Genomic DNA, 26927 nt, shown 5'->3' with positions numbered 1-26927 from the left:
CCAGAGCACAGACAAGATCAAACACACACAAGACATTCACACGCAAACTCGCACATGCATGCTCCCACACGTGCACAGACCCCTCTGCCCCTCTCGGAAAAGCACAGATTCCATACACGCAACAAGAACAGCTGACCTTACAAACAAAGCAGCACAGAGGGGAGTGGGGTGAGAGGAGAGGAGAGGTGACGGCTCCTCTTAGTCAGACAGTGTGTGAGTAACTCTCCTGGAAAACAGTCGGCAGGACAGGGCAGCGGTGGGGAGGATGGAGAGAACGAGACCATAACTAGAAACACGGCAAGAGAAAGCATTTCCTACAGGAGACGAGAGGAGTACTGCGGCTACTAACACCATTCTCAAACTGATCTGGTTCCGTATACAGCAAGCGAGGGAATGGAGTTCACGTGGACTGACCAATGGGGATGAGGAGACTGGACTCTGTGAAAAGCGTTATGCTGCTCCCCTCGTCTTTTCCTCATCAAAGTCTGACGTTCTGATAAAGTCATCATCAGTGAAGTATTTGTAAGTACCGTTGTCCATTCCTCTATTCATGTTTTCTTCCTGATGTTTCTGTGGCGATTCCTGTGTTAACATATTGAGATAACACACAATTTGTCTTTAGTATCTTGAGGAAACAGACAAAAACAACATACTTTGTCAGTTGCCAATTCATCTTTATTTTTTTCATGGTAGCAAGAGCCAAATCAAGATAGCAGAAAGGCTCGTGTTCTGCAACATTGTTTCCGTGCCAACTCTGGTGTAGCCGCCAGAGGCTCAGCAGCTGCCTGTTTAGTGGGGTTGACCTCTGACCCTTCAGGCTGTTTCATCCATCTGAAACTCAGGTGGGAGCTGCCTCACGAAGCAGCAGCCTGGAAACAGCCATACACACAGGGATATTTTCCTCTGAGTGAGAACCAAACTGAAGGCAATCAGAACATTGATGACAAGAGGCCAGAGAGGTCAGTTACTAAGGCAGTGATGGTATCCACCATCTTTCACCATGTCAGATCTTTAGCTTAGCTATTTCACTCAATAAGAATACAAATTGTACTAGAAATAGTTGTTTTAAAAAAGAATCATCAAGTAACAAGCGCAAATCTGCAATAGCGGCATATGTGCATGCATTCACTTGTGCATACATCGACACACATAAACCTTCACACACACAAACTCCATGCCAAGCTGCAGCCTCCTGGGGAATAAAGTAAACTGTGGCCGCCAGAAGACCCTTTTGTGGACCAACCAACCAATAAACAGAGCAAGCTATAGAGCTGCTGATATGCAGCTAAAAGCCAGGCCAAATAAAAGACAAATCCAAAGTGTGAGAAAATAAGCCAAGTTATGATCATGTTGTGTTCCAATTTAATAACACAAATGATCTGGCTTTCCCCAGGACTGCTCCAGGTCTCTCTCAGCCATGCCCCTGTTCAGCTGGATGAAATGGTCACGTGAGGAAGGGCAGCAGGCACAGGAGGAGGGGGCGTCTCCGAAGACACCGGGAGGCGTGCCCAGCCGCATGCTGATCAGAGAGCTCCTGTGGCACGTGGAAGAGCGCGAGCGGGTGGTCCGGGAGCTGGAGCAGGAACACAGGCTGGCCCGAAACGCGCTGGGGCTCCACGGGCTGCACAACTACCCCAGGTTACGTACCCTGATCCCGGGGTCAGAACTCCGCCAGCTGGAATGCCTGTGTGCCCAGATCCCGGCTGTCCACACAGCCTCCGTCCTCTCCAGGTGTGTTGGTGGTCACCGTACTGTGACTCCCATCTTCACATTATGCTGTCAGTGTCAACAGTAGCGAGGAGCAACTGCACCAACACCAACACCACTAGTGCTGACAGTAGGCTAAGGAGACAAGACTCAAATGAAGGGGGGCGGGGGGTCTGCCAAGGAAGCTATTATGTGTTATTGTAACAGAGGTAGGGCCAGGGTTCGAAATTAACGGGAGCTTGGGGCAAAATGCCCTTGAAAATTTACCAAATGCCCTCGAAAAAATCAGTTAAGGGGGGCAAGAAAAGCCCCAGACAGTTTACTAATTATATATATAATTATATATATGCTACAGTGTGAGCATTTCACTCGTATTTGCCCCTAATAATATGTGTGCGCGAACCGGAAAAATTATTTACTCGCAATGTGCGAGTGAATATTATAAACTCCGCTGTTAACAGTTTGAGTGCCAGCCATTTAACATTGAAAACTCTGTTAAATGCCAGCACCCACTTCAATGATAGCCTTGTGAACGCATATTCTCTCTTAAATTATGGCTATGTGTCTAATCTCCTGCCTGTCGTTTATCAATGACTTGTTTGCAGTCAACATTGTCGAAACGGATTGTTTTTTTATCGGTTCATTTTCGTTTTATAGCATTTTGAAAAGCCCTCGTTTTCAAGGACAATATATAGATTCCGTGATAAACGGCATTTACTGGAATATTCTAGAATACACAAAAACTGTCATTTTTCGGCCTATTTAAGAATAGTTTTCAAATAAACGCTAGATTATCGATAGTATATGTGTACTCAGGGCACGAAATTAGAGCCCGCCACCCGCCATTGGCGGGCAGATTTTACGTTTGGCGAGTGAGACTGAGAGGTCTGTCCGCCATGTGGCGGGCAACGAAATATTCATGTGAAAACCGATCGAAAAACATGATCCAATTCTTAGCGGAGTTCTCACTCGCTGTTTCAAGCACACAGACATGCAGCGCACTGCTCCGCCTCGGCTCCTCCTCCTCCTGCCCCTCCCAAACGCGTGTATGCTTTTACCAACCCAGTTGTGTTTCCGGGTTCCCATTTTGCGCTCCGATTGGCCACTGACCTACACGCGTACGCCCCCCCTCGCTATAGCCTTTGGGGCGTGAGATATGAAGACAGATTTGCATTACCAGACAATTACAACAGCAGTGGTGCCTGCTTCAAATGTCACGTATTATAGGCTATAAGCCTGTGTAGATCTATTCGGAATAATAAACATATACACCCTCTAGCAAAACATGACACAATGTGATCCTATCTCCGATAGAGCGGCTGGTCGCAGAGACGCGAGTTGAACGAACACATCGGGAGGAGAATGAATGAATGAATGAAAACTTTATTTAACAGATTGCAGAATGGGTACAATACAGTACGGCTCAATACACACAATTGTTAAGGGGATGCAGACCAGAGAAAGACTTTTGTCTTGTTTACATCAGGTTCATTCATTCATTCTCCTCCCGATGTGTTCGTTCAACTCGCGTCTCTGCGACCAGCCGCTCTATCGGAGATAGGATCACAATGTGTCATGTTTTGCTACATATGTTTATTATTCCGAATAGATCTACACGGGCTTATAGCCTATAAAACGTAACATTTGAAGCAGGCACCACTGCTGTTGTAATTGTCTGGTAATAGCTGTTTCGAGTGTTTATTATTGGGTTGTTGTCGCATTCCTTCCTATACCCAGGCAAATCTGTCTTCATATCTCACGCCCCAAAGGCTATAGCGAGGGGGGGCGTACACGTGTAGGTCAGTGGCCAATCAGAGCGCAAAACGGGAACCCGGGAAACACAACTGGGTTGGTAAAAGCATACACGCCTCCCAAACCCGTGTAAACACAGAGGCTATTGCCTCGGGCGAGTGGGGCAGTCTGCTGACTGCTCTAGTGGGACCTCCGTGAGCTAACGTTAGCTACCGTTACAAAATGACCCAGTCAACTATTCACTTTTAGTTTCATACATGAGGCATTGTCTAACGTTATCTAGCCGGCTAGCTACTGATAGCTCCTGATATCAACAAATGCTCTAGCAAGTCTAGTAGTGCATAATACCTCCGTTGGCTAGGTAGCTCACGTTAGCTCACTACGAAATGACCAAGTAAACTAAATAGTTCACTGATGCGTTATCTTAACGTTATCTAGCCGGCTAGCAGTAGCTACAGATAGCTCCTGATATCAATGTCTTATAACATTGATTCGATGCGTATTCGAGCCCCTGGCTTCCATCGCATGAGGGCATGCTGAATGTAGAGTATAGGGTCCAGCTGCAGCGCCGGAGAATCCTTGCTGGAGCTGGAGGCTACTCGAGTATAGGGTCCAGCTGCAGCGCCGGAGAATCCTTGCTGGAGCTGGAGGCTACTTGAGTATATACACACAGACAGTGGAGCTGTTTGCAGATAGCGAGCATTTAGACTTGTTGCGTGGTGGCGATGTCTCGCAGATAATACAACTACAAGTATGATTATATAATATATATATTTTATTAAAAAAAAAAAAAATTTGGCTGGTAAGAAATATGCTTGGCGGTAGGGCTGGGCGATATGACGACATTATATAAATATCGGGTACAGTTCATTAACGATTCACTTTTTCAACGTATCGTGGATATCGTGATGTTTTGCCCAAGAGGATTGTGTCGCGTCAATCTGTCCACACGTTACTTGTTCATATCTCAGCCCGTGCTGAGATATGCCCATTCCGCGGTCTGTTAATAAAGTTTTCAATCAGACAGATGTATGGAAAGGCTTTTATTATAACATTCGTTGTAGTAAAATCAGTATGCCTCATTTAGTCATCCTGTGGCGCACTGGTCTCCTACTCGACGGCCGCGGGGAGCTAATGTTAGTAGCTTTGTTGTTGTTCAGCACACAGGACATTCAGGAAGTCAAAAACTAATAGCGCTTGCCGATTGGTGCTAAGAACAGCAGGGCGGGGGCAAGCGGTGTGACGTAATTGGCAGACTCGACTGTCAATCAAAATGATTATGTTTCCGTCAGAATGAATGAATGAAAACTTTATTAAAAGGTTGCAGAATGGGTACAATACAGTACAGGAGGATGAAGACCAGAAAAAGACTTTCGGCTTTTTTACATAAGGGTCCTCCATTTTCAATTCATCAAAACATTTAGAGACATACATATATACAGTAGTTTCATAAAAATGCTAAAATGCTATTTATTGATTGATTGATTTAAAACTTTATTAACATATTGCAGAATGGGTACAGTACAGCTCAATACATACAATTGTTAAGGGGATGCAGACCAGAGAAAGACTTTAGTCTTGTTTACATCAGGGTCCCCCATTTTCAATATCATATTTCATATCTAAATCATATAATATCTCATTGCTAAATATATGCAATATATAATCTAATAATCTAAATCTAATATATAATATAAAAATGCTAAATGCATGGGTATTTTATTTTGTCTTTAATGTTAGCTTGCAAACTCAAATACTGTCTTGGTAAGCCTCATAATGAATTGTTTGGGGTAAAAAAGAAAAACATTGTGATGTGTATCGCGTATCGCCGAAAGGTCAGAAAATATCGTGATATCATATTTAGGCCATATCGCCCAGCCCTACTTGGCGGTAAGGCTGAGCCCGAACCCTGTTTTTAGGGTTCGAACGTTCGCCAGGGTTTATCGAACGAACGTTCGAACGTTCGTTTTTTGTAAAAAAAATTATAAAAAAAAAAAATGTATTACTTTTTTTTTTATATATATAATTTTTTTTTTATTATTATAGATCCTACACCATTGCGCCATTGCATAATCTATTGGTGAAAAAACATGTTGTTTACAGTGGTGGCTGTTCATGTAAACATGTAATTAAAAGCACTCAGAAGAAAATAAACAAGCTACCGAGTACTGCATAAAGTTCCTACTTATGATAAACAATAGCCCTTGCACACCGCAGTCACGTAAGGGGCTAGATAAACAAATGCATTAGTTTTGTGGCATTCACGTTATATAGTTAGTGTTACACGTTCAATAACAGGTATTCACTCTTGGTCGACGGGAAGGAGAGAGGCGCGCGCCTCGGCTCCTTCCACCGTCTACCTCTGAACGGGGGACGGCAGAGAGACAGAGAGACACCGGCGCGGGGGTCCCGCCAGGCTCCCAACACGCCTGCCGCCTCGGCCAGAGTTGTTTCCAACGCAACCACCTCCCGCCATGAAACTCGCGCTCCGTGGCCGAAAAAGGCTGGTATTCATTAATGATCCTTCCGCAGGTTCACCTATGGAAAGTTGTTACGACTTTTACTTCCTTGGCGGGGAGCTAACGCTACGTTAATGCTTCTCTCAAGCAGAAGCAGATCAATGGCGGCATTGCCGGAAGTAAAAAAAATAATAAACGCTTGCCGATTGGTGGTAACAGCAGAGGCGGGTGCAAGCGGTGTGACGTAATTGGCAGAATCGCCTGTCATTCAATCAAAATTGTTCTATTGCATTGGTTGAGACTAGAGCTCTGGTTGAGTATCCAGCAACAGCCCGGCAGAGACCATACTGGTTGAGCCGAGCGACTCAGGGGACGCGCCGCTTCACATCGCCTCACCGTCGTTGCGCCTGCTTTATTTTTTTTCACCGAGCGTTCGAACCCATTAATTAAAGTCCGAATGTCAGCTTAACGAACGAACGTTCGAACGTTCGGGCTCAGCCTTACTTGGTGGGTAGATTTTTCCCATCTACCCGCCACTGGCCCGTGAGTCAAAACGTTTATTTTGTGCCCTGTGTGTACTTATGCACGCTATAGAGGCGGGCTGAAAAATCGATTCTCTCATTTCCTGATCAGGAATCACCATGCACACACACGCATAGGGCAAAAGCTTATATCTCCGTGAAAACAGGTCTGATTATCCTAAGACTGGTAAAATAGATGAGATCAGATGTTATCCAAAAAGATTATTCCAATTCCTGATCGCCATTCCAAATATCGATCACGCTTATTGATTAGTGTTGGTACTGTAAATACATAATCGTTGCTGTTCTGAGGGCCGGCGATCACTTGGTCTCTTCAGATGCCTTGACGGAAAAATTAAATGAGCAAACTAACCACTCCCCCTGCATCAGTCTGAACTAATGGGGTGCAGTTACACAGGGAGAGACGATAGGGGGCGGTATCTTCCCAATTGAGCTCAGAGAGACTCTGCAGCACTAACCCAAGGCTCGATTGATGAAATATTAATTCAAATCGCCAATCAATTTAAAAAAAAACGGCAAACAGACGCTATATAGCGTTGGGGGCACTCAAAGGTCGGCATGAACTAACGACTTATAGCGTCCGTGGCATCCAATGTGTTAATAGTTCAGAAACTACAAGTCCCACATTCCACAAGGCTCATAAACGTCCAATCACAGTAGAGTTTCCTGCGGTGACGTGGCTGGTTTCATGCGAGTGAAAAGGAAATGAGAACACAGTACACGCTGGAAAAGAAAGTCACGGTACCGGCATAGGCAAGTTACCTGTCTACATTCAGAATCAGACAACGCAAAAAATTCAGCCAGCCATGAAGCCCATTCATTTTTATTTTGAGCAAAAGAGAGACGAGGAGAAAGAGGAATCCGGCGAGGCAGCTAATGTTACTGAGGCGGATAACGTTAGCGAAGTTAACACACGCACATTCACGCACACTGTGGGCCAGCCAGTGACTTTGGTGGTGTGTGCTATTGCACAGATGTGTGTCCCGTTCCCATTTGCACACGCACATGTAGGCCTGCCGCGATAAGCAATAAATCGATTAATTGCCGCGATAATTAAAATGAATGCAATGATTTTGACGGGCGCGATTAATTGCTATTTGCGTGTTTGTTTGAGTCGGAACCAGTGCCCCTTGTCAGTCACTGTCCGTGTTGGGAGGCGGGCCGCTGGCTTTACTACAGAGCACAGCACAGGAGCTCCGTGGGGCTAACGTTACCCCTCATTGTGTCTATTCTACTAGCATTAACGTTACTCATACAAACAATCAATAGCGAGTTATATTGATCACGCTATGTACGATAGCCATGCTAAAACGCTAGCACAACATTAGCATCTAACCTAACAACAAGCCTTAACAAGTCAGCAATCTTTTTGCGAGACTAAACTCTCCGCTCGGTGGCAAATTGTGTTGATGTCAGTTTTGTTTAATCAATAAATGAGGCAGAATACACAGTGACTGTATCCTTTGTTTATTGCACTTGTGCCTGCTGCAAACATAATGATTATGAAATCCTATGCGAGACATTAAAGATGGCGGCGTTCTGTTTTCGTTCAGACTCCCTCAGACTCTCCAATGAGTGACGCGTCTCTATTCTGACCAATCAGTGGTCTGCAGTGTTTCACGTGACTTTTCTGGTACCACTTCTACCAATAAGATGCATGCATCTCACTTCTACTCGCTTGGAACCACGACAGAGCAGGGACTAAAAAAGTACCTGATAATCACAACAATACTTCCGGTCCGGTCGGTGGGCTTCAAAATAAAAGTCTAAAACACCGGAAAAGACAGAGCGGTGGGCTTCAAAATAAAGGTTTTGGGAAATAAATTTCTCCAAAAAAAATTCTCTAACCGGTCGCAATAATATCGCTTATCGCGATATTTTCGGGGGCAATTAATCGCCCAGCAAAATGTGTTATCGTGGCAGGCCTACGCACATGCACACACACGCACATAGTAAGCCATCACTGGGAACGCTCAGAGGAAAGGGGGGCTGAGAATATCTGTGTCTATCTGTGTGTGTGTCTCGCTCTCTCTCCCTCTCTACATCTCTCTCTCCTGAACCCATTTCATTCAAAAGGAAGACATTGGTAGACAGTAGCTATACGTATAAATTATAGCTCAGTTGTAGCTGTAACAGAATAATTGTATTAACTATTGTATTAATCCTCAGTAAATAATATCAATATAATAATACTCCTGACTTCATCTGGTATTTTCAAACGCACACGCGCACACACACAGAATGCCCCCGCCCCTCCTCCTTCCCCTCTCCTCTCCTCTCTCCTCTTCTCTCTCTCGGTTAGCTGCTTAGCTTAGTTAGCTTAAGCAGCTAATGTAACGTTCATTTAGATCTGCCCACGCGACGTGGGCATAAAAGAATGGCGACGATGCAAAGCATGTTAGATGCATTTGACCTGTTGCAGGGGAAAAACTGCACAGACTTATATCGGGTCGCAAAATAGATGCTCTGTAGCGCTGTTCTGCTGTAATGTCTACATGGAGTTTCAGACTACTGGGCGGATAATCGCAGATTTTCAAAATAAGAGTATCGCAATATTTCTTTTTACGTTGCATCGATCCAATTTGATTATTAATAATAGATCGATATATCGATCTGGATCGATGTATCGTCCCACCGCTAATAGCTTCTAGCTAAATCTGGTGCACCCATCCATTTGTTTAATGCAAACGATTGTCATTACACACTGTCCTTTATAAACTAAACTAAAGGTGCCTAAATTATGCATTACTATATTTCATCACAATATAATAGATATAGCTAGGCTACTGACATTGTCATTGTGATAATGTCAGTGGTAGCTAGCTGTATCTATTGTTTACACTTGAAATGTGTATTTTTATTTTGTCACAATATTATTTGAAAAATAGTGTAAAATTGAACTGTATTTCTGAGTTGCAGCACTTAAAACATTAAATGGACTGTTATATCGTATTCAATTGTGGATATTTATTCATTCCCACTTATTAGACACTATTTCTGATAGTAAAATGAGCATAAAAAGCAAAATCCAGAATTCTGAAATATTAAAACGGAAAAAACTGAATTTGGGAAAGAATTTAATGGAATTTGGAAAATAATAAAACGGATTTCATATGGCTCTACTTAAGGGCTCGAAATTGCCTGGGTTTTGGTCATATGCTCCTGAAATGCTCCCGCTGTTTGACTGTTTCTAAGTGCAGTGATTGAAAAACTACTAATGCTTTAGAACCGAGTTATTCATTTAATTCGGGGCAACCTAACAGCCGCGGAGCTAACGCTAGCTAACCAAGCTCATACAGACACACCGAGAGAGATAACAACAGGTAGTACAGGTACAAATACAAAAAAAAAGGGTGGGGGCTGTTGTGTAAACCTTGTACTCTTTAGTTCACATATAATAAGAGACGGAGAGCGTGTGATCACGTTGACTGTTTACTAGTAGGTAAGTCAGGAAGTACCGTGCAACATACAAACATGTCCGTGTAGCAACACGAGCCAATACCTTACAGGACAGGGGCGAGCGGGGACCAGGGAGGGAGCTCTGTGTGTGTGTGTGTGTGTGTGTGTGTGTGTGTGTGCGCGCGCGCTGGTCTTCTGAAAGACCAGAGAAGTCAGAGGAATAACGACCTGTTGAATGCAACTACGGTTCAATAGATTAAATTAGTTTAAAGGGGTTATGCACTGCTATTCCTAGCACTATTTGGGCAACTTTACACACTTCCTGTGAGTCTATGTAACACATCTGTAATTTTTATTCCAAAAATAATCATTGTTTTATATTTCTAATCTTGTACTCAAAACCAGCATTTTTCAGCCTCATGAAAGCAGGCTATTATTGGCTTGGCTCCACCCAGACTTTGAGTGACAGCCACCCACCAAATAGCTCCGCCCATCTCCCCGTCAGAGATTAGGTTTCAGGTTACATACAAATATGGTATGTCATAAATATAGAGATGTAGCAGTACTGTCTATCTATATATATATAATATGTTACCATGAATTGAAATTGGGGGACCCTGATGTAAACAAGACGAAAGTCTTTCTCTGGTCTCCATCATAGCAGTACTGAGCAGTACAAATATGGTATGTCATAAATATAGAGATGTAGCAGTACTGTCTATCTATATATATGTTACCACTATTTGTAAAAGCCACAACCACGTTACCATATTTGTAATAATGTAAATCATTGTGTCGTTGTACATATTGTGTATACACCGTTAGAAGCTAACATAGCTTAGCTTGGTAGCTATTGTGCTAACAACATATCCCGACGTCCGGCTCGCTGGCCGGCATGCACGCCCGACACAAAATGGTTCTCTCCTCTCTGTACACCCCCGTCCCCACGGGTACCCTGCCGGAGAGCCCATGGACGCGACAACGGCGGCAGCCGTAGGGTGCTCGAGCCCGCCGTAACGCTAGTGGTACACAATAGCTATGAGCTAACTAACGCTACGGCCGCCGCTGTTGTCGCGTCCACAAGCTCCCCGGCAGGACACCCGTGAGAACGGGGGCACACAAGGAGGAGAGAACCACCCCAAATCGAGCACTCATGCCGGCCGACAAGCCGGACACCGCGGTTGTTGTTAGCACAATAGTAGCCCACTGTGATGCACCGAGTGGGCCACCATTGATCAACATGCAGCGATGTGTAGCTTGCATGATGCGTGTGCAGTGCTTTGCCACACAGGTCTGAGAAGAGGACCTGCACATGATAGCAACCGGGAGCGTCGCGGAGCATTCAGCCTGCTGGCTACCTAGATCCACTTCAACCAGCCGAGCGTCGGGAGCTCCAGCAGCTTGTCGATGTGCTAATAGCCTGGAGCCAGCTACCGTTAGCTTGCAGAGGCTATTAGCACACCGACAAGCTGTGTAGCCAGCAGGCTGAATGCTCCGCGACGCTGGTTGAAGTGGATCTAGGTAGCCAGCAGGCTGAATGCTCAACGACGCTCCCGGTTGCTAACGCCGGCCCCGGCTGGTGCTAAGTAGCTAGCGATCGCTCCCGAGTCCCGAGAGCTAACGCCGGTCTGTCTGTCGAAGACCGAGGGAACCGCATCAGGCTTCAGCTGATTAGTGATCTTCTGGACAAACCTTCCACCCTGCAGGTAGCAAGAATGGAGGCGGGCATTACTAAAACCACAGAGCCAATCACATCACCGTGCGCTATAAACAGCGCCCTGTGACGTGCACCAGGTAGGGATGGGTATCGTTAGGATTTTATCGATACTACTACTCTTATCGATACTGCTTAACGGTTCGGTACTTTATCGATACTCTTATCGGTTCTTTTTGGTTCTTTTTTTGCAAGAAAAAAAGACAATTAATTAAGAACAGAATCAACATTGCTTTATTATTTATAAATACAACTTTATAAATAAGTATTATAAATAAATATAATTTCTTCAGCAACAGCAATGTTCTTTTATATAACTTTATAAATAAATATAATAAATTAATATAATTTCTTCAGCAACAGCAGCAACAATGTTTTAAATGTGTCTGACTCTGAATTATAGACTTTTTATAATAAACAACAAATGCAAAAGGCTAACAGAACTGTGACACTCGTTCACCCTATCCTCTGTCATCCTTCCTCTAGCAGCTGCTAGGGAGAAAGGACTTTGGGTGGTGGAGGGAGGTAGAGGAGGAGGATGTGTGGTGGCCCTGGGCTCACTGGCCTGGGACATAGTGGCTGACGCCTCAGCTTGACGATCTATAAAAAGTTTAGATTGTAGTATTTGTAGCTAAACAATTGTTTTGTTTATTAGCCTATTTGTAATAATTCGTTATTAGCCTAGGCAACTCCGTATCTTGGCTTACGGTTACGGCTGCAGTGGATGCAGATGGAACACTGCGCGCAAGGCAGTCGAATACGCGCATTTCTGCACACTAATATCATGTTTTGCCAACAGATGTTTTGATAAATTGATTTGCTCGTATTGCCACACTTACTGGCAAATGTTTTGTTGCACTTGTGGCAACGTGCATTGTCGGCATTGACCCTTGTAAAGTATATCCATACTTTAGAACGCTTCGCTCTATCCGCCATGATCACGACTCAGTGCATGCAGAGCTGCTGTCTGTGTGCAGAGCGCTATAGCACGGGGCGTCGGGGACACTTTCATTAAGGAGTACCCGTATGTAGGACCCGTATGTCTATGTGTAGCACTAGCGAGCGACTCGCGAGGAGACTCGCTGGCTGCGGCTCGCTTCTCGTGCAGAGACAGAGAGAGGATCGTTCGCAACTTTTAAATAATAATAATAATAATAATAATAATTTCTCTAGAGTATCGATAGCAGTACCGAGGACGTCAGAGCTTATAAATACTCCGGTATTTTCTAATATAGAACCGGTTCCCGTTTAAAACCGGGGTCCGGGGGGCATCCCTAGCACCAGGTCGTCAAATCAACATGACCTGATTTACTAGAGGCAAAGAGGGGATGGGCTGTAGCTGAGGAATTCGCCAATATAGTATTTAGGCCCAAAAACACATTGATACGAACTCCTATTACTATAATACAATGCTAGAGACTGAAAAATGACATTTATAATGCATAGCACCTTTAAGATATTGAACTGTAGTTACATTCAACAGGTCGTTATTCAATAGATTCAATTAGTTTAAGAAGAAGGAAATTAAGGCGGTCAGGTGGCGTAACGGAGATTGCGTTCGTCACCAACCCCGGAGCGGCTGGATTCGCCTGTTTGAGTCCAGCTCACAGCTCCGGGGTTGTCACCAGCTTGGCTGGCCGTTCACACTAATACAATTGGCAGTATTAGAGGGTGGGAGAAGCTGGCGGGGTGGGTCCGGGTCGTTGTAAACAGCGACTCCTACAGTTCGGTCGGGGCGCCTGCTAAGCGCGGATGGGATCTAAGTGGGATAGTGTGATCCTTCCACATGCTACGCCCTCTGAGAATCCGCGCTGCCAGGTGAAAAGAAGCGGTTGATTGGCTGGACGCAGGGGGCGAAACTGGAGCCCGCCACCCGCCATTGGCGCTCAGTTTTTACGTTTGGCACCTCCCACTGAGAGGTCTGCCTGCCGTGTGGCGGGCAATCAAATAGTCATGTGAAAACCGAAAATCATGATCCAATTCTGAGCGGAGTTCTCACTCGCTGTCTCAGCACAGACACGCAGCGCATTGCTGCTCCTACCCCTCCCGCACCTGTTTCTGTATGCTGCTGCATGTAAACAGAGGCTATTGCCTCGGACAGTCACCGTGACTGACGTTAGTCTAGTCAGAGGGACCTCCGTGAGCTAATGTTAGCTACTGTTAAAAAATGACCCAGTCAACTATTCACTTTTAGTTTAATACATGAGGCATTGTGTAACGTTATCCAGCTGGCTAGCTACTGATAGCTCCCGACATCAACAACTGCCCCAGCAAGTGTCCAGTGCATAATACCTCCGTTGGCTAGGTAGCTTATGTTAGCCCACGTTAGCTCACTAGTTACTATGAAATGTCCCAGTAAACTAAATAGTTCAGAGGCGTTGTCCCAACGCCATCCAGCTCCTGACATCAATGTCCTACAACATGCGTATTCGAGCCCCTGGCTTACATCGCATGAGGGCTGCTGTGCTGACTAGGGTCCAGCTGCAGCGCCGGAGAATCCTTGCTGGAGCTGGAGGCCACTTGAGTATACACACAGACAGTGGAGCTGTTTGCAGACAGCGAGGTGGCGATGTCTCGCAGATAATACAACTACAAGTATGATTATATAATATATATATTTTATTAAAAAATATTTTTTTTTATATAAAATAATTATAATTTTTTTAATCAAAAGAAAGTTGGCAGGTAACAAATATGCTTGGCGGGTAGATTCTTCCCATCCAGGGCTGTACACAGCGACGAGATGGTCGCAGATTGCCCCTTAATTTGGTCGTTGCGATTGGTAAATAATATTTGGGGGCGGGCTTGCGAGTAGTGATTTCAACCCTTGCATTCGCATTTCACTCCTAAATTATCCAAGGCGTGTGATGAAGCCACTCACGCGAGCTGAGCACTCAGGTATGATCAGCGGGGAAAATTTACTGAGCACTCACTCTGATAGACTGGCTGACTGTCTGTGTAACATTAGTGTAGTGGTCCCGACTGTAGCAGGGACGGCGGAGCTATAGGCTAACGTCAGTGTAGTGGTCCCGACTGTAGCAGGGACGGCGGAGCTATAGGCTAACGTCAGTGTAGTGGTCCCGACTGTAGCAGGGACGGCGGAGCTATAGGCTAACGTCAGTGTAGTGGTCCCGACTGTAGCAGGGACGGCGGAGCTATAGGCTAACGTCAGTGTAGTGGTCCCGACTGTAGCAGGGACGGCGGAGCTATAGGCTAACGTCAGTGTAGTGGTCCCGACTGTAGCAGGGACGGCGGAGCTATAGGCCAACGTTACGGGGGACGGCGGAAAAGCGGTCAAAGCGGACTCCACAACACTATTCCATTCCGTTCCATTCGTGAGGAAAGGGGGTGGGTTATATTGACAACGCTTGACAACAGAAGTTTAAACATAACTTCATATTTATTGGTTATTCGTTTCTGTATCATCCACTTTCCATCTCTGTGTGTTAGACTCTTCCCGTTTACATTCGAGTGTGACGTCATCACCTACGGCAGCTTAGACGATCAAACCGCGAACCTAGAACAAAACCCGAGGGGGGGGGGGGGGGCTGGCTCTCTCGTTCGTTCTCGCCCCCTCTCTCTCTACATTCAATGATTTTTAAAGTAGCCAAACGTTACAGACAGTATAAATACTAACTGGATAGTTGATGATACACATTTAATTTCATTATCTGAAATATTGTAAAATCATTAAGTCTGCTATAAGCCATTATCCCTTTGTGTGTGATTATTATCTCATGGTAGTGTGTGTGTGTATATATATACACATGTGTGCGTTTGGCTAAAGTGGATAGAAAACACAGTACTGTGCAAAAAAAAGGCACCCAAGAGTTTTTATATAAATAGTCTTAGATGTAAATATTTTTTTTTATTAGTGTGTCAGTAGACTACTCTTAGTACATTTTAATTAAATTATTTTTTAAAGCATCTTCATGGTTTAATAATGCAAACATATGTTGCAGGGACTTATTATAATCATCTTATTGGCGTGACTGTATGCATCAAAGGGTTAAATCAAGCATTTTTAAGTGCTTTAGAGGAAATGTAAAAATATCGCGATATGCATCGTGATATGGCCAAAAAATATCATGATATCATTTAGAGGCCATATCGCCCAGCCCTACTATAATGGAAAATAGTTATTTAAAAATGTGCCCCTAAAAAATATTCTTTGCCCCTAAATTTCTCATTTAGGGGAAAGTGTGCCCCTAGTGAAAAAGCTTAGCATACAGCCCTGCCATCTACCCACCACTGGCCGGTGAGTCAAAAAGTTAATTTCGCCCCCTGGCTGGACGTGTGTCTGAGGAAGCATGTGGTAGCCTCCACTCTCCCAGACCGACTGTGGGGGGTAAGTGCGCAGCGACCAGGAAGGGGATTGGGAATTGGCATAACGACTAACATTGGGATGGGAGAAAATCTGAGGAAAAAAGATTAAAAAAAAAATAAATAATAATAATAATAATAATAAGAAGAAGAAAAATGTAATTAACACTTTAGTTGCCGAAAGACGAGTTTAGGCATCCTTCCCTGCCATGCTCAAGTTGCCGAAGACGCACGTCAATATTTCAAAAATCTGTGATCGAAATCATATTTTCTTTCCGGAGCCCTGAGATGTACTGGTGAGCTCCCATCAACTGTCTAACGGTTCGAGAGCGCCATCTGGTGGCCGATCGGCAGATCGGCCAAGAGGGAGGAGCGCGCCAAACAGGAAGTGCTCATCCATATGTGCTCCGGGCACTCGCGATCGGTAGCCGGACTGCGTGTAACTGTTCCGCAACAGTAAGTGACTTCCGGGGTAGGCCTGATTGGCCCCGACAGGCACGTGACGCGGCAAACTCAGGACGCGCAACGAGGCTGCTGAGAGCTGTCGCGCGGAAATAGGCTGTCTATTGCCATTCTCTAACACAAACTCTAACCTTAACCAGCTCCTTAACAGCGCCTAAACTTAACCGTTCTAACCTTAACCAACTCCGAAACAATGCCTAACCTTAACCTTAACCTTAACCATGCCTAACCTTAACCATAGAAAGAATATTGCCATTCTCTAACACAAACTCTAACCTTAACCAGCTCCTTAACAGCGCCTAAACTTAACCGTTCTAACCTTAACCAACTCCGAAACAATGCCTAACCTTAACCTTAACCATAACCATGCCTAACCTTAACCGGCGAAAGAATACACGTTAAAAAAAAAATCACGTTAAAAAAAATAAATTCGATGGGATTCGAACTCGTCAACAACGGACCGCAGGATCGCAGGACCGCTGCTCTGCGAGGTGAGATGAAGGGCCGAATGAAAGTCATAGCGGATTTGGACGGTTACATCATTCCGCAAGCTCAAGCGGAGCGTGCCGCGCGGCAGAGAAAGTTGCGCGTCACGTGCCTGTCGGGGCCAATCAGGCCTACCCCGGAAGTCACTTACTGTTGCGGATAAGCTATAAGCAGCCGGACTCCATCTCAACACACTGGATGATCAATCGCTCGCCCTAACTCAATAAACAACGTTATTTGGACGTATATAGTATTATACAACCTGGAAATGGTTCATCAGGATAAACATCCCATAATCGAAAACGGTCTACACCACGCTGATCGTCCAACGGCGCGAGGAACATACGGTAAGATTCAGCGTTTTATTCTAACGTGTTCCATATAAACTGCTATGATGAACATATGACCCACTCTGGATGAATCGTCTAACGCTGCCCACGGAATTATAAACGATCCCCCGCCCATCCGGTCATCATCAGATCATACGTAGATTAGGGCTGGGCGATATGGCCTAAATATGATATCACGATATTTTCTGACCTTTCGGCGATACACGATACGCATCACAATGTTTTTCTTTTTTTCCCCAAACAATTCATTATGAGGCTTACCAAGACAGTATTTGAGTTTGCAAGCTAACATTAAAGACAAAATAAAATACCCATGCATTTAGCATTTTTATATTATATATTAGATTTAGATTATTGGATTATTAGATTATATATTGCATATATTTAGCAATGAGATATTATATGATTTAGATATGAAATATGATTAATTGAAAATGGGGGACCCTGATGTAAACAAGACGAAAGTCTTTCTCTGGTCTGCATCCCCTTAACAATTGTATGTATTGAGCTGTACTGTACCCATTCTGCAATATGTTAATAAAGTTTTAAATCAATCAATCAATCAATAGGATTTTAGCATTTTTATTAAACTACTGTATATTTGTATGTCTCTAAATGTTTTGATGAATTGAAAATGGAGGACCCTTATGTAAAAAAGCCGAAAGTCTTTTTCTGGTCTTCATCCTCCAGTCAGTCCACTGTTGTTGTATTGAGCTGTACTGTATTGTACCCATTCTGCAATCGCTAATAACGTTCATTCATTCAATCATTCAGCCGGCAACAGAATAATTTTGATTGACAGTCGAGTCTGCCAATTACGTCACACCGCTTGTACCCGCCCTGCTGTTCTTAGCACCAATCGGCAAGCGCTATTATTTTTTTACATTCCTGAATGCCCTCCATTGATTTTAACGAGAGGCGAGAGCTCAGCTCAACGACAACAACAGCTCACCGCAGCCGACGAGTGATTACTAGCGCACCGCATCATGACAACGAGGCATAATGATTTTACTGCAACAAATGTTATAATAAAAGCCTTTCCATACATCTGTCTGATTGAAAACTTTGTATTTTATTTTTTTATTATTTTTTAAACAAACATAAACAAACATGACAACACACGATAAGATATACAAGCACTAATTGTCAGGGCACATCCAATGAGTTCACATTTTAGTTAGTTGTCTTATATAAGATATACCCCTAATACCTGTTATCTAAAAAAAACCTACACACATATGCTCAGCTCGAACCCCCCCCTCCCGGACCCCACCTTGAGAAGTACCTCCACTATCCCTCGCACCTAACCAGACACTACCATTATAAGTAGGGATGGGTATCGTTAGGATTTTATCGATACTACTACTCTTATCGATACTGCTTAACGGTTCGGTACTTTATCGATACTCTTATCGGTTCTTTTTGGTTCTTTTTTTGCAAGAAAAAAAGACAATTAATTAAGAACAGAATCAACATTGCTTTATTATTTATAAATACAACTTTATAAATAAGTATTATAAATAAATATAATTTCTTCAGCAACAGCAGCAGCAATGTTATTTTATATAACTTTATAAATAAATATAATAAATGAATATAATTTCTTCAGCAACAGCAGCAACAATGTTTTAAATGTGTCTGACTCTGAATTATAGACTTTTTATAATAAACAACAAATGCAAAAGGCTAACAGAACTGTGACACTCGTTCACCCTATCCTCTGTCATCCTTCCTCTAGCTGCTAGGGTGAAAGGACTTTGGGTGGTGGAGGGAGGTAGAGGGAAGGATGTGTGGTGGCCCTGGGCTCACTGGCCTGGGACACATTGGTGGCTGACGCCTCAGCTTGACGATCTATAAAAAGTTTAGATTGTAGTATTTGTAGCTAAACAATTATTTTGTTTATTAGCCTATTTGTAATAATTCGTTATTAGCCTAGGAAACTCCGTATCTTGGCTTACCGGCGGCAGTGGACGTGGATGCAGATGGAACACTGCGCGCAAGGCAGTCGAATACGCGCATTTCTGCACACTAATATCATGTTTTGCCAACAGATGTTTTGATAAATTGCTCGTATTGCCACCCTTACTGGCAAATGTTTTGTTGCACTTGTGGCAACGTGCGTTGTATATCCATACTTTCTTTAGAACGCTTCGCTCTATCCGCCATCACGAGTCACGGTGCATGCAGACTCAGAGCTGTCTGTGTCTGTGTGCAGAGCGCTTCAGCACGGAGAACTTTCATTAAGGAGTACCCGTATGTAGCACTACTAGCGAGCGACTCGCGAGGAGTGTGTGTAATAATGACTCGCTGTGGCTCGCTTCTCGTGCAGAGACAGAGAGAGGATAGATCGTTTGCAACTTTTAAATAATAATAATAATAATAATAATAATAATAATAATAATAATAATAATTTCTCTAGAGTATCGATAGCAGTACCGAGGACGTCGGAGCTTATAAATACTCCGGTATTTTCTAATATAGTACCGGTTCCCGTTTAAAACCGGGGTCCGGGGGGCATCCCTAATTATAAGCTAGCTTTTATTCTCTCCACCACTTCTAACCACATTGACATTTTGGATTCATTGAGACCCAGAATTCTTGCTGTAGATATTTCATGGTAAATTACATCGAGATATGTAAGAAACCAAACTTTACGGCAAATTTTTTCCGGTTGAAACCAGCGTGATGCGATCAGCTTTTTGGCTACTGTGATACCCGATAAAACCAATCTCTTTAGCTGTGGATTCACTGCAAACTCAAAAACATCATTCAATAGTAATACCGAGGGGTGTACAGGTATATTCCAAGATAAGAGTTTTGATATTTGTTGGGTCACATCTTTCCAGAATGCCTTAACTGGTGAGCAGTCCCAATACATGTGCATAAATGTCCCTTCGTCCCCATTTGTACATTGGGTGCATTTGGAATCTTGTTTAAGCCCCATTCGGCACAGTCTTATAGGAGTCAAGTATGTCCTGTGAATATAGTTAAGATTGATTTGTTGATGATCCGGGTTCCTTGATGTAAGTCGGACATTTGCCCAGGCTCCTTGCCAATCAAAGTCATTTTCCAGGTCTGGTATATCCCTCCTCCAGACAGTCAAGTTGGAGGGTTTCATACGAGGACGTTAGTAATTGATGATAAAATTCTGAAACAAAACCTCTCGATGTCTCTCTTGCGTAGAAGAATTTGTGGTATCTGTGGTGTTCAATTGGTCTGTCTAATGGAACACCGTGAGACTTCAAACATAGCTCTAACTGTTTGTGAAAAAGCCATGTGGACTTGGTGAGATAAAAAATTTTGCGTATTTCTTTATCACTACAAAAACCCTGTTTGTTAAAAACATCCCCTAATGAGTGTATGCCTTGCTCTTCCCATATAGGGAATGTTATAGGTCGTTTTCCAATTAAGAGTGCATTGTTATTGAATAAGGGAGTATGATTGTGCCATTTTTGTGGGTTAGGATTTTTTTTTTGTGATTCAGGCCATATCCGGATCGCATGAGTAATTATGGGGCCAAATCTTCGTTCACAGTGCTTGATTGGTAGTTTAGTGTATGCTATGTCCTTCAGTCTATGTGGGGCTACTATGTTTTCTTCTATTTTTCTCCAGGATGCTAATGCTTGGGAGTCAAACCATGTTGTCAATGGACTTAATGTGTACACCTTAAAATATAGGAAAAAATCTGGAAATGCCATGCCACCATCTGCTTTATTTCTCTGTGCGGTGGATCTTTTTATACGTGGTGGTTTGTTATTCCAAATAAATTTGTATGTGGAGGAGTGTAATCTTTTCCAGTAACCCTCTGGAGGGGGTAACGGTAGCATTGAACAGAAGAAGTTGATTTTAGGTAGTACATCCATCTTAACTATTGATATCCGTGCTTGTACTGTGTTTTTAAGTTTTGCCCATCTATCAAGGTCGTCTTTGATTTTGTTTTGGATTTTTGTGTAGTTGTGCTTCACCGTTTGTCTTATGGTAGGGAATATTTCCACTCCCAAGCATCTGAAATGTTTTACCATCGGTATCTGTCCTGGGAGGGTTGTATCTTTTTTTGCAGGGGTGTTAAGTGGAAGGAAAGCCGACTTCGGCCAATTTATCTTAAATCCCGATAAATCACCAAAGTCCTCAATCAACTTGAGCAGATGAGGCAATGTGGTGTTGGGGTTTTGCATGAACAATATTACATCGTCCGCATATAAACTAATTTTTTGTTGTGTGCCCTTGATTACGATTGGTTCTATGGATTGGGATTGTCTTATATATTGTGCTAAAGGCTCTAATGATAGATTGAACAGTCCGGGACTAAGAGGACAACCCTGTCTGGCAGAGCGTGATACCGGAAATATTTTAGAGATGATTGTGCCTGTTGTAATCATGGCCGATGGGTCTTTGTATAATACTTTAATCATATCGATGAATCCTTTTCCTAACCCCATCCTTTCTAGCACTGCCCACAGATACGACCATTCCAGCCTGTCAAAGGCCTTCATAGCATCCAGGGACAGCATCGCCTTAGGTATGGTGTCCTCCTTGTCGGCATCAAGTACGTGCAGTATTCGTCTTATGTTCTCAGTGATCAGGCGGCCTCCTATGAAGCCAGTTTGGTCCGGGTGAACTAAAGACGTCATATGCTTTTGTAATCTGATGGCTAATACCTTAGAGTACAGTTTGATATCTGTTCCGAGGAGGCTTAAAGGTCTATAACTACCGCACTCGTTGGGGTCTGTCTTTTTTAAGGAGGACTGTTATGAGTGCAATATTGTCATTCTTATGGAAGTTCCCCTCCTTGACTGAGTATAAGATCATATTTAGTAATAAGGGGCCAATTATGTCCCAACAAGAAAGGTACATTTCTGATGGGAAACAGTCTCTTCCAGGAGCCTTACCACTTTTCATTGTGGTTATGGCCTTCTTGAGTTCCTCTAGTGTGATCGGTGTTTCTAACTGTTTAGCGTCATCCTCTGAAAGTTTAGGGAGAATAATTTGATTAAGAAATGTGTCCATTTTGTTTTGATCGAAGGTCGTTTCTGATTTATATAAGTCGGAGTAGAATACTTTGAATGTATCGTTTATTTTTACAGGATCTGTTACAAGTACTTGTTGTGCTCTAATGGTAGTTATATCTGCAAATGTTGCATTAATTCTTAATCGCATGGCTAATAGGTGGCTGGGTTTGGAACCTTGGGAGTACTGCTGTTGTCTTGTGCTGCGTATTTGTATTTCCGATTGTTGTCTGTATATGGCATTGATCTCCATTTTTAGTACGTTAACTTGATTTTCTAGTCGAGTTGAGTTGTTGTATTTTAGAGAATTAAATAACGTTGAGTAAAGCGTTTCCAGCTCAGCCAGTTTTGTGCATTGATTCTTGCGCATTTTGGAGGAAAAGCTATCCGTGAAATCTTTGATCATTCCCTTTACCGACATCCATATTATTCTGGGGTCTTGCACCGAGTTTGCATTCTCCCGTTGGAATACTATAAGAGCTTCTTTGAGTTGTGTAATGAATTCCTTGTTATTAAGCAGCAACGAGTTAAATCGCCATCTTGGGGCTCGGGAGGATAGTATACCAAATGTACCTTTAAGGAGTAAATAACAGTGATCTGATAGTGCGTTGGGTATCATTTCCACTTCATAATTATCAAATAGTCTCTGTGATGCAAAGACATAATCTATTCTGGATAGTGTATTATGTCTCGCAGATCGACAAGAGTACTTTCGGGTCGTGGGATTAAGTAACCGCCATAAGTCATTTACACCTGTAATCTTCGACCAATCCTTTAATGCCTTCGATGAATTCTTTTGTTCGCTGGAAAAGGCGAGGTAAGATTTGTCCATCCTTGGGTTCCAGATGGCATTAAAATCCGCTCCTATTATAAATGAGTAATCGGGAATGTCTAACATTGCATTGGTTAGTGTAGTGAAGAAATCTTCTTCGTACAAATTTGGGGCGTATACCGCTATCAACGCTATTTTCCTGTTCTTATGTTCAATCTTAGCTATAGTTATCAGACCTTCTACATCAGACCATACTCCCTTTAGTACAATATTCAACTTACGTTTAACGACTATGGCTACACCCCGAGTTCTCGTACCAATAGAAGAGTGACTGATATTATGGTATATGTTGTCCGCTAATTTATCTATGTCTTTCCCTAGAATGTGCGTTTCGCTTAGCAGAGCAATGTCCACATGTTCTTTTTTCATCAGTGTGAGCACGCTTTTGCGTTTGAGTTGGTTATTTATTCCCCCGGTGTTCCATATCATTATATTCAAACTAGCCATAGTCTATACATGTTGCATTGTAATTTTTGGTAATGCTTCTAGAGTGCGAGGCAATAATAGATATACATCCCACTAGTGAGGTCCCGTTGAGAGCCGAGCTTAAAAACATACATATATATAGAGCCATATGAAATCCGTTTTATTATTTTCCAAATTCCATTTTATTTTTTCCCAAATTCAGTTTTTTCCGTTTTAATATTTCAGAATTCTGTATTTTGCTTTTTATGCTCATTTTACCATCAGAAATAGTGTCTAATAAGTGGGAATAAATAAATGTCTACAATTGAATATGATATAACAGTCCATTTAATGTTTTTAAGTGCTGCAACTCAGAAATAGTTACATTTTACACAATACTTTTCAAATAATATTGTGACAAAATAAAAATACACATTTCAAGTGTAAACAATAGATACAGCTAGCTACTACTGACATTATCACAATGTCAGTAGCCTAGCTATATCTATTTTATTGTGATGAAATATAGTAATGCATAATTTAGGCACCTTTAGTTTAGTTTATTTCGTTTATAAAGGACAGTGTATAATGACAATCGTTTGCATTAAACAAATGGATTGCACCAGATTTAGCAAGAAGCTATCATTTCCATCTATAGTCCTATGTACTGTAAAACGTTTCATAGCTTTTAAGTTTATTTCGATTATAAAGGGCAGTGTATAATGACTCGTTTGCATTAAACAAATGGATGGGTGCACTAGATTTAGCAAGAAGCGATCATGTCCTAACGTTATAATTCCGCGATTCCGTCCGCGATTCCGTGAACGCGGATTTCATATGGCTCTACATATATACAAATAAAAATCCCCTACCCTTCCCTCCCACCGAGTCGTACAGGATTGTGTTCCATGAACACAACCTTTGCGTATGACTCCCTCCCTTGCACCACCGGATATCCCAGAATGATCCATACATCTGTCTGATTGAAAACTTTATTAACAGACCGCAGAATGGGCACGCACAACTCGGCACGGACTGAGATATGAACAGTAACGCTTGCTATCTATGTCGTCATCGGACGTTGCTATGTTTGGGTAAATACACTGATGTGTAACTATATAACGTGTAACTATATAATGTTAATGCCAAAAAACGAATGCCTTTGTTAATCATAAGTACTAACTTTGATGCAGTAGTGTGTGTGTGGGAGCGGCGTTGTTCAAAAGTTTGAACGGGGTGGACCAGATTGACGCGACACAATCCTCTTGGGCAAAACATCACGATATCCACGATACGTTAAAAAAGTGTATCGTTAATGAACTGTACCCGATATTTATATAATATCGTCATATCGCCCAGCCCTAACGTAGATCATTCTAGAAGTACATCCAGTTGAAATTTTTCATCTCGCACAGATTCCTACCAAACTGTATTTAATCATCAATATAATGCATTTGGAGCTATAAATCACGTTCTGAAGAAAGCTGCAGAAAACTATAAAAACATACTTATTCTTTAGACCATATTTTACTATGAATATGTGAATGAAAAGGTTTAACGTTGCTACACAATGAACAATACATATAGGACTTTGAATGGGCCCTAATAATGGCAATCTAGCAATAGGATTTAAAATGTTATAGCCCTGCAAAGAAGGGGAACTTCTCCATAGACAAATAGAGCTGGCAACAGATGGTATATCATGAATTTAACCTCCGGCAGCCAAAGCGTTAAGAGAATCTCGAATAAATAAAATAATGTAAGTGTAGGCTTTTTTTTTTTTTTTATTTTTTTTTTTTTACAACAGTTTTTGTATTTTTCTGACATGGGGGCTCAACAATAAATGACAATCAGAAATGTCAAGTTGCATGTTGTTATTCTAACCAGCTTAGTTCTGTTGCATTTCCAATTAATTTATTTAAATTATAAATGTATCAGGGATCGATAATGGAATCGACAAAGAATCGGATCGATAAGCAGAATCGATAATGTAATCGTATCGATACAATTTTATCAATTCCCATCCCTACTCCTCGTGTATCGGAGGAGACACGTGATGCAAGGCTTCTATCCTCCCTACAACCGTTCAAGACAGGGGAGGGGAGAATTGGCACAGTGGAATTGGGATGGGAGAAAAAAATTTATAATTAAGTTCTGCACGCAACAAAAAGGTTCTGCACGTGTGTTCCGTTAGTGGTTAAAGTAATGTTGCATTAGTTCGGTACACAGCGTGTACTAAACCGAAAGTCGCATACCGAAACGGTTCGGTAGGAATTTGTGTACCGTTACACCACTACAATCCTATAAACTAATAAATAACTGACATCCCAATTCCCTCCTCAGGTTTCGGGAGGTGCTCGCAACCAACAACATCCTACCTTGGGAGCTGGTATACGTCTACAAGCAGGTGCTGAGAGATTTCTTAAGCAGAGAGGAGTGTGAGGAAGAGGAGGAATTCTCAACACAGCTGGCACGGCTCCCCCGACCCATGGAGACCTGGACCAACCGGTACCAAATGAAGCAGGGCTTTGTCACTCCTACAGTACCCGACTGTGGAGAAAGCCAGAGGGAAGAGATCCCGACCATCTCTGGGTACGTGGACCGCGCCATGCGGCGCCCCAGTTCTTTCACTGCCCACAGGGACTGGGACCTTCCCTATTACTATCCAGTTCCTCACAGGCCTGTCGGGGCATACAGCACTGCACTGTGAGAGGAGACATAGGGCTGGGCGATATAACGATAACGATAAATATCGCGATATATTTTAATAATCGATATCGAATATAGAAATTTAAAAAAAATCGAAAAATCGTTTTTTTTTTTTTACCTGCAACAGGGCAGTTTTAAAACCAGAGACAGTGGACAGACTTGTCTTTCTTGCCTGCAACTTAAAGTAATGGCTTTGCTTGTCCAAATGACAATACTGACCAAATTCAGATATCTTTTTCTCTTGTCCATTTATTTTGTTTGCTTTCTAATTTAAAATACATTTAGAAACCGTCTGTACACAGTAGGCTATGTGTGCTAGCAGAACTAGACTCCAGTCACGAGTCACAGTGCACATGTGCGGTGGTTTGTCCACCAAAAAAGCACCAAAAGATCGAAAATAAACTAGCAGAGCCAGAACTGTTCAACTCCTCTGGAGCCACAGCCAGCAGAGAAGCCGGTTTACTTTAGCTTTTAAACCAGCTGCAGCCTGAGAACTGGAGTGTGAGGGGATGTAACACTAAAGATGGCGGCAATGACAAAGAATTGCTGCAAAATAAACATACATCTGTTGTTAAAAAAAAAAAAAAAAAAAAAAAAAAAAAGATTTATACTTATAACAATTCGATAATTATCGATATCGAGAAATAAAATAAAATTATCATATCGTTATCGCGATATGATTTTTTTCCATATCGCCCAGCCCTAAGGAGACACCACCAATACTTCTTTGGTCGTCTTTCTTACCCCTACAGCCTGGAAAGAACATTCACCATGTCCAAGA

At 42.7% G+C, this 26927-nt stretch overlaps 2 protein-coding genes across 2 annotated transcripts in view; one reads left to right on the top strand and one right to left on the bottom strand.

Annotated features, from left to right (window-relative positions):
• tdrd9 (tudor domain containing 9) overlaps positions 1-540 on the bottom strand; it is a gene marked incomplete at both ends in the record, with an annotated part of 174432 nt that extends 173892 nt beyond the window's left edge. Inside the window, one exon of the mRNA XM_084311176.1 lies at positions 531-540. Within this exon, the coding sequence (XP_084167302.1) occupies positions 531-540 (10 nt within the window). The remainder of the gene's footprint in view (positions 1-530) is intronic.
• An 877-nt stretch (positions 541-1417) lies between these two features.
• Positions 1418-26147, top strand: rd3l (RD3 like; the record flags this gene model as incomplete). The annotated part of the gene is made up of 2 exons (XM_084310951.1): positions 1418-1731; positions 25781-26147. The coding sequence occupies 2 exons, from the start codon at positions 1418-1420 to the stop codon at positions 26145-26147; spliced, it is 681 nt and encodes a 226-aa protein (XP_084167077.1).
• Positions 26148-26927: the final 780 nt, after the last annotated feature.

Source organism: Notolepis coatsorum (genome assembly GCF_963971535.1).
Source record: "Notolepis coatsorum genome assembly, chromosome: 3".
In the NCBI taxonomy this organism is placed as follows: domain Eukaryota; kingdom Metazoa; phylum Chordata; class Actinopteri; order Aulopiformes; family Paralepididae; genus Notolepis; species Notolepis coatsorum.
This window is presented reverse-complemented; position numbering and strand designations above follow the sequence as displayed.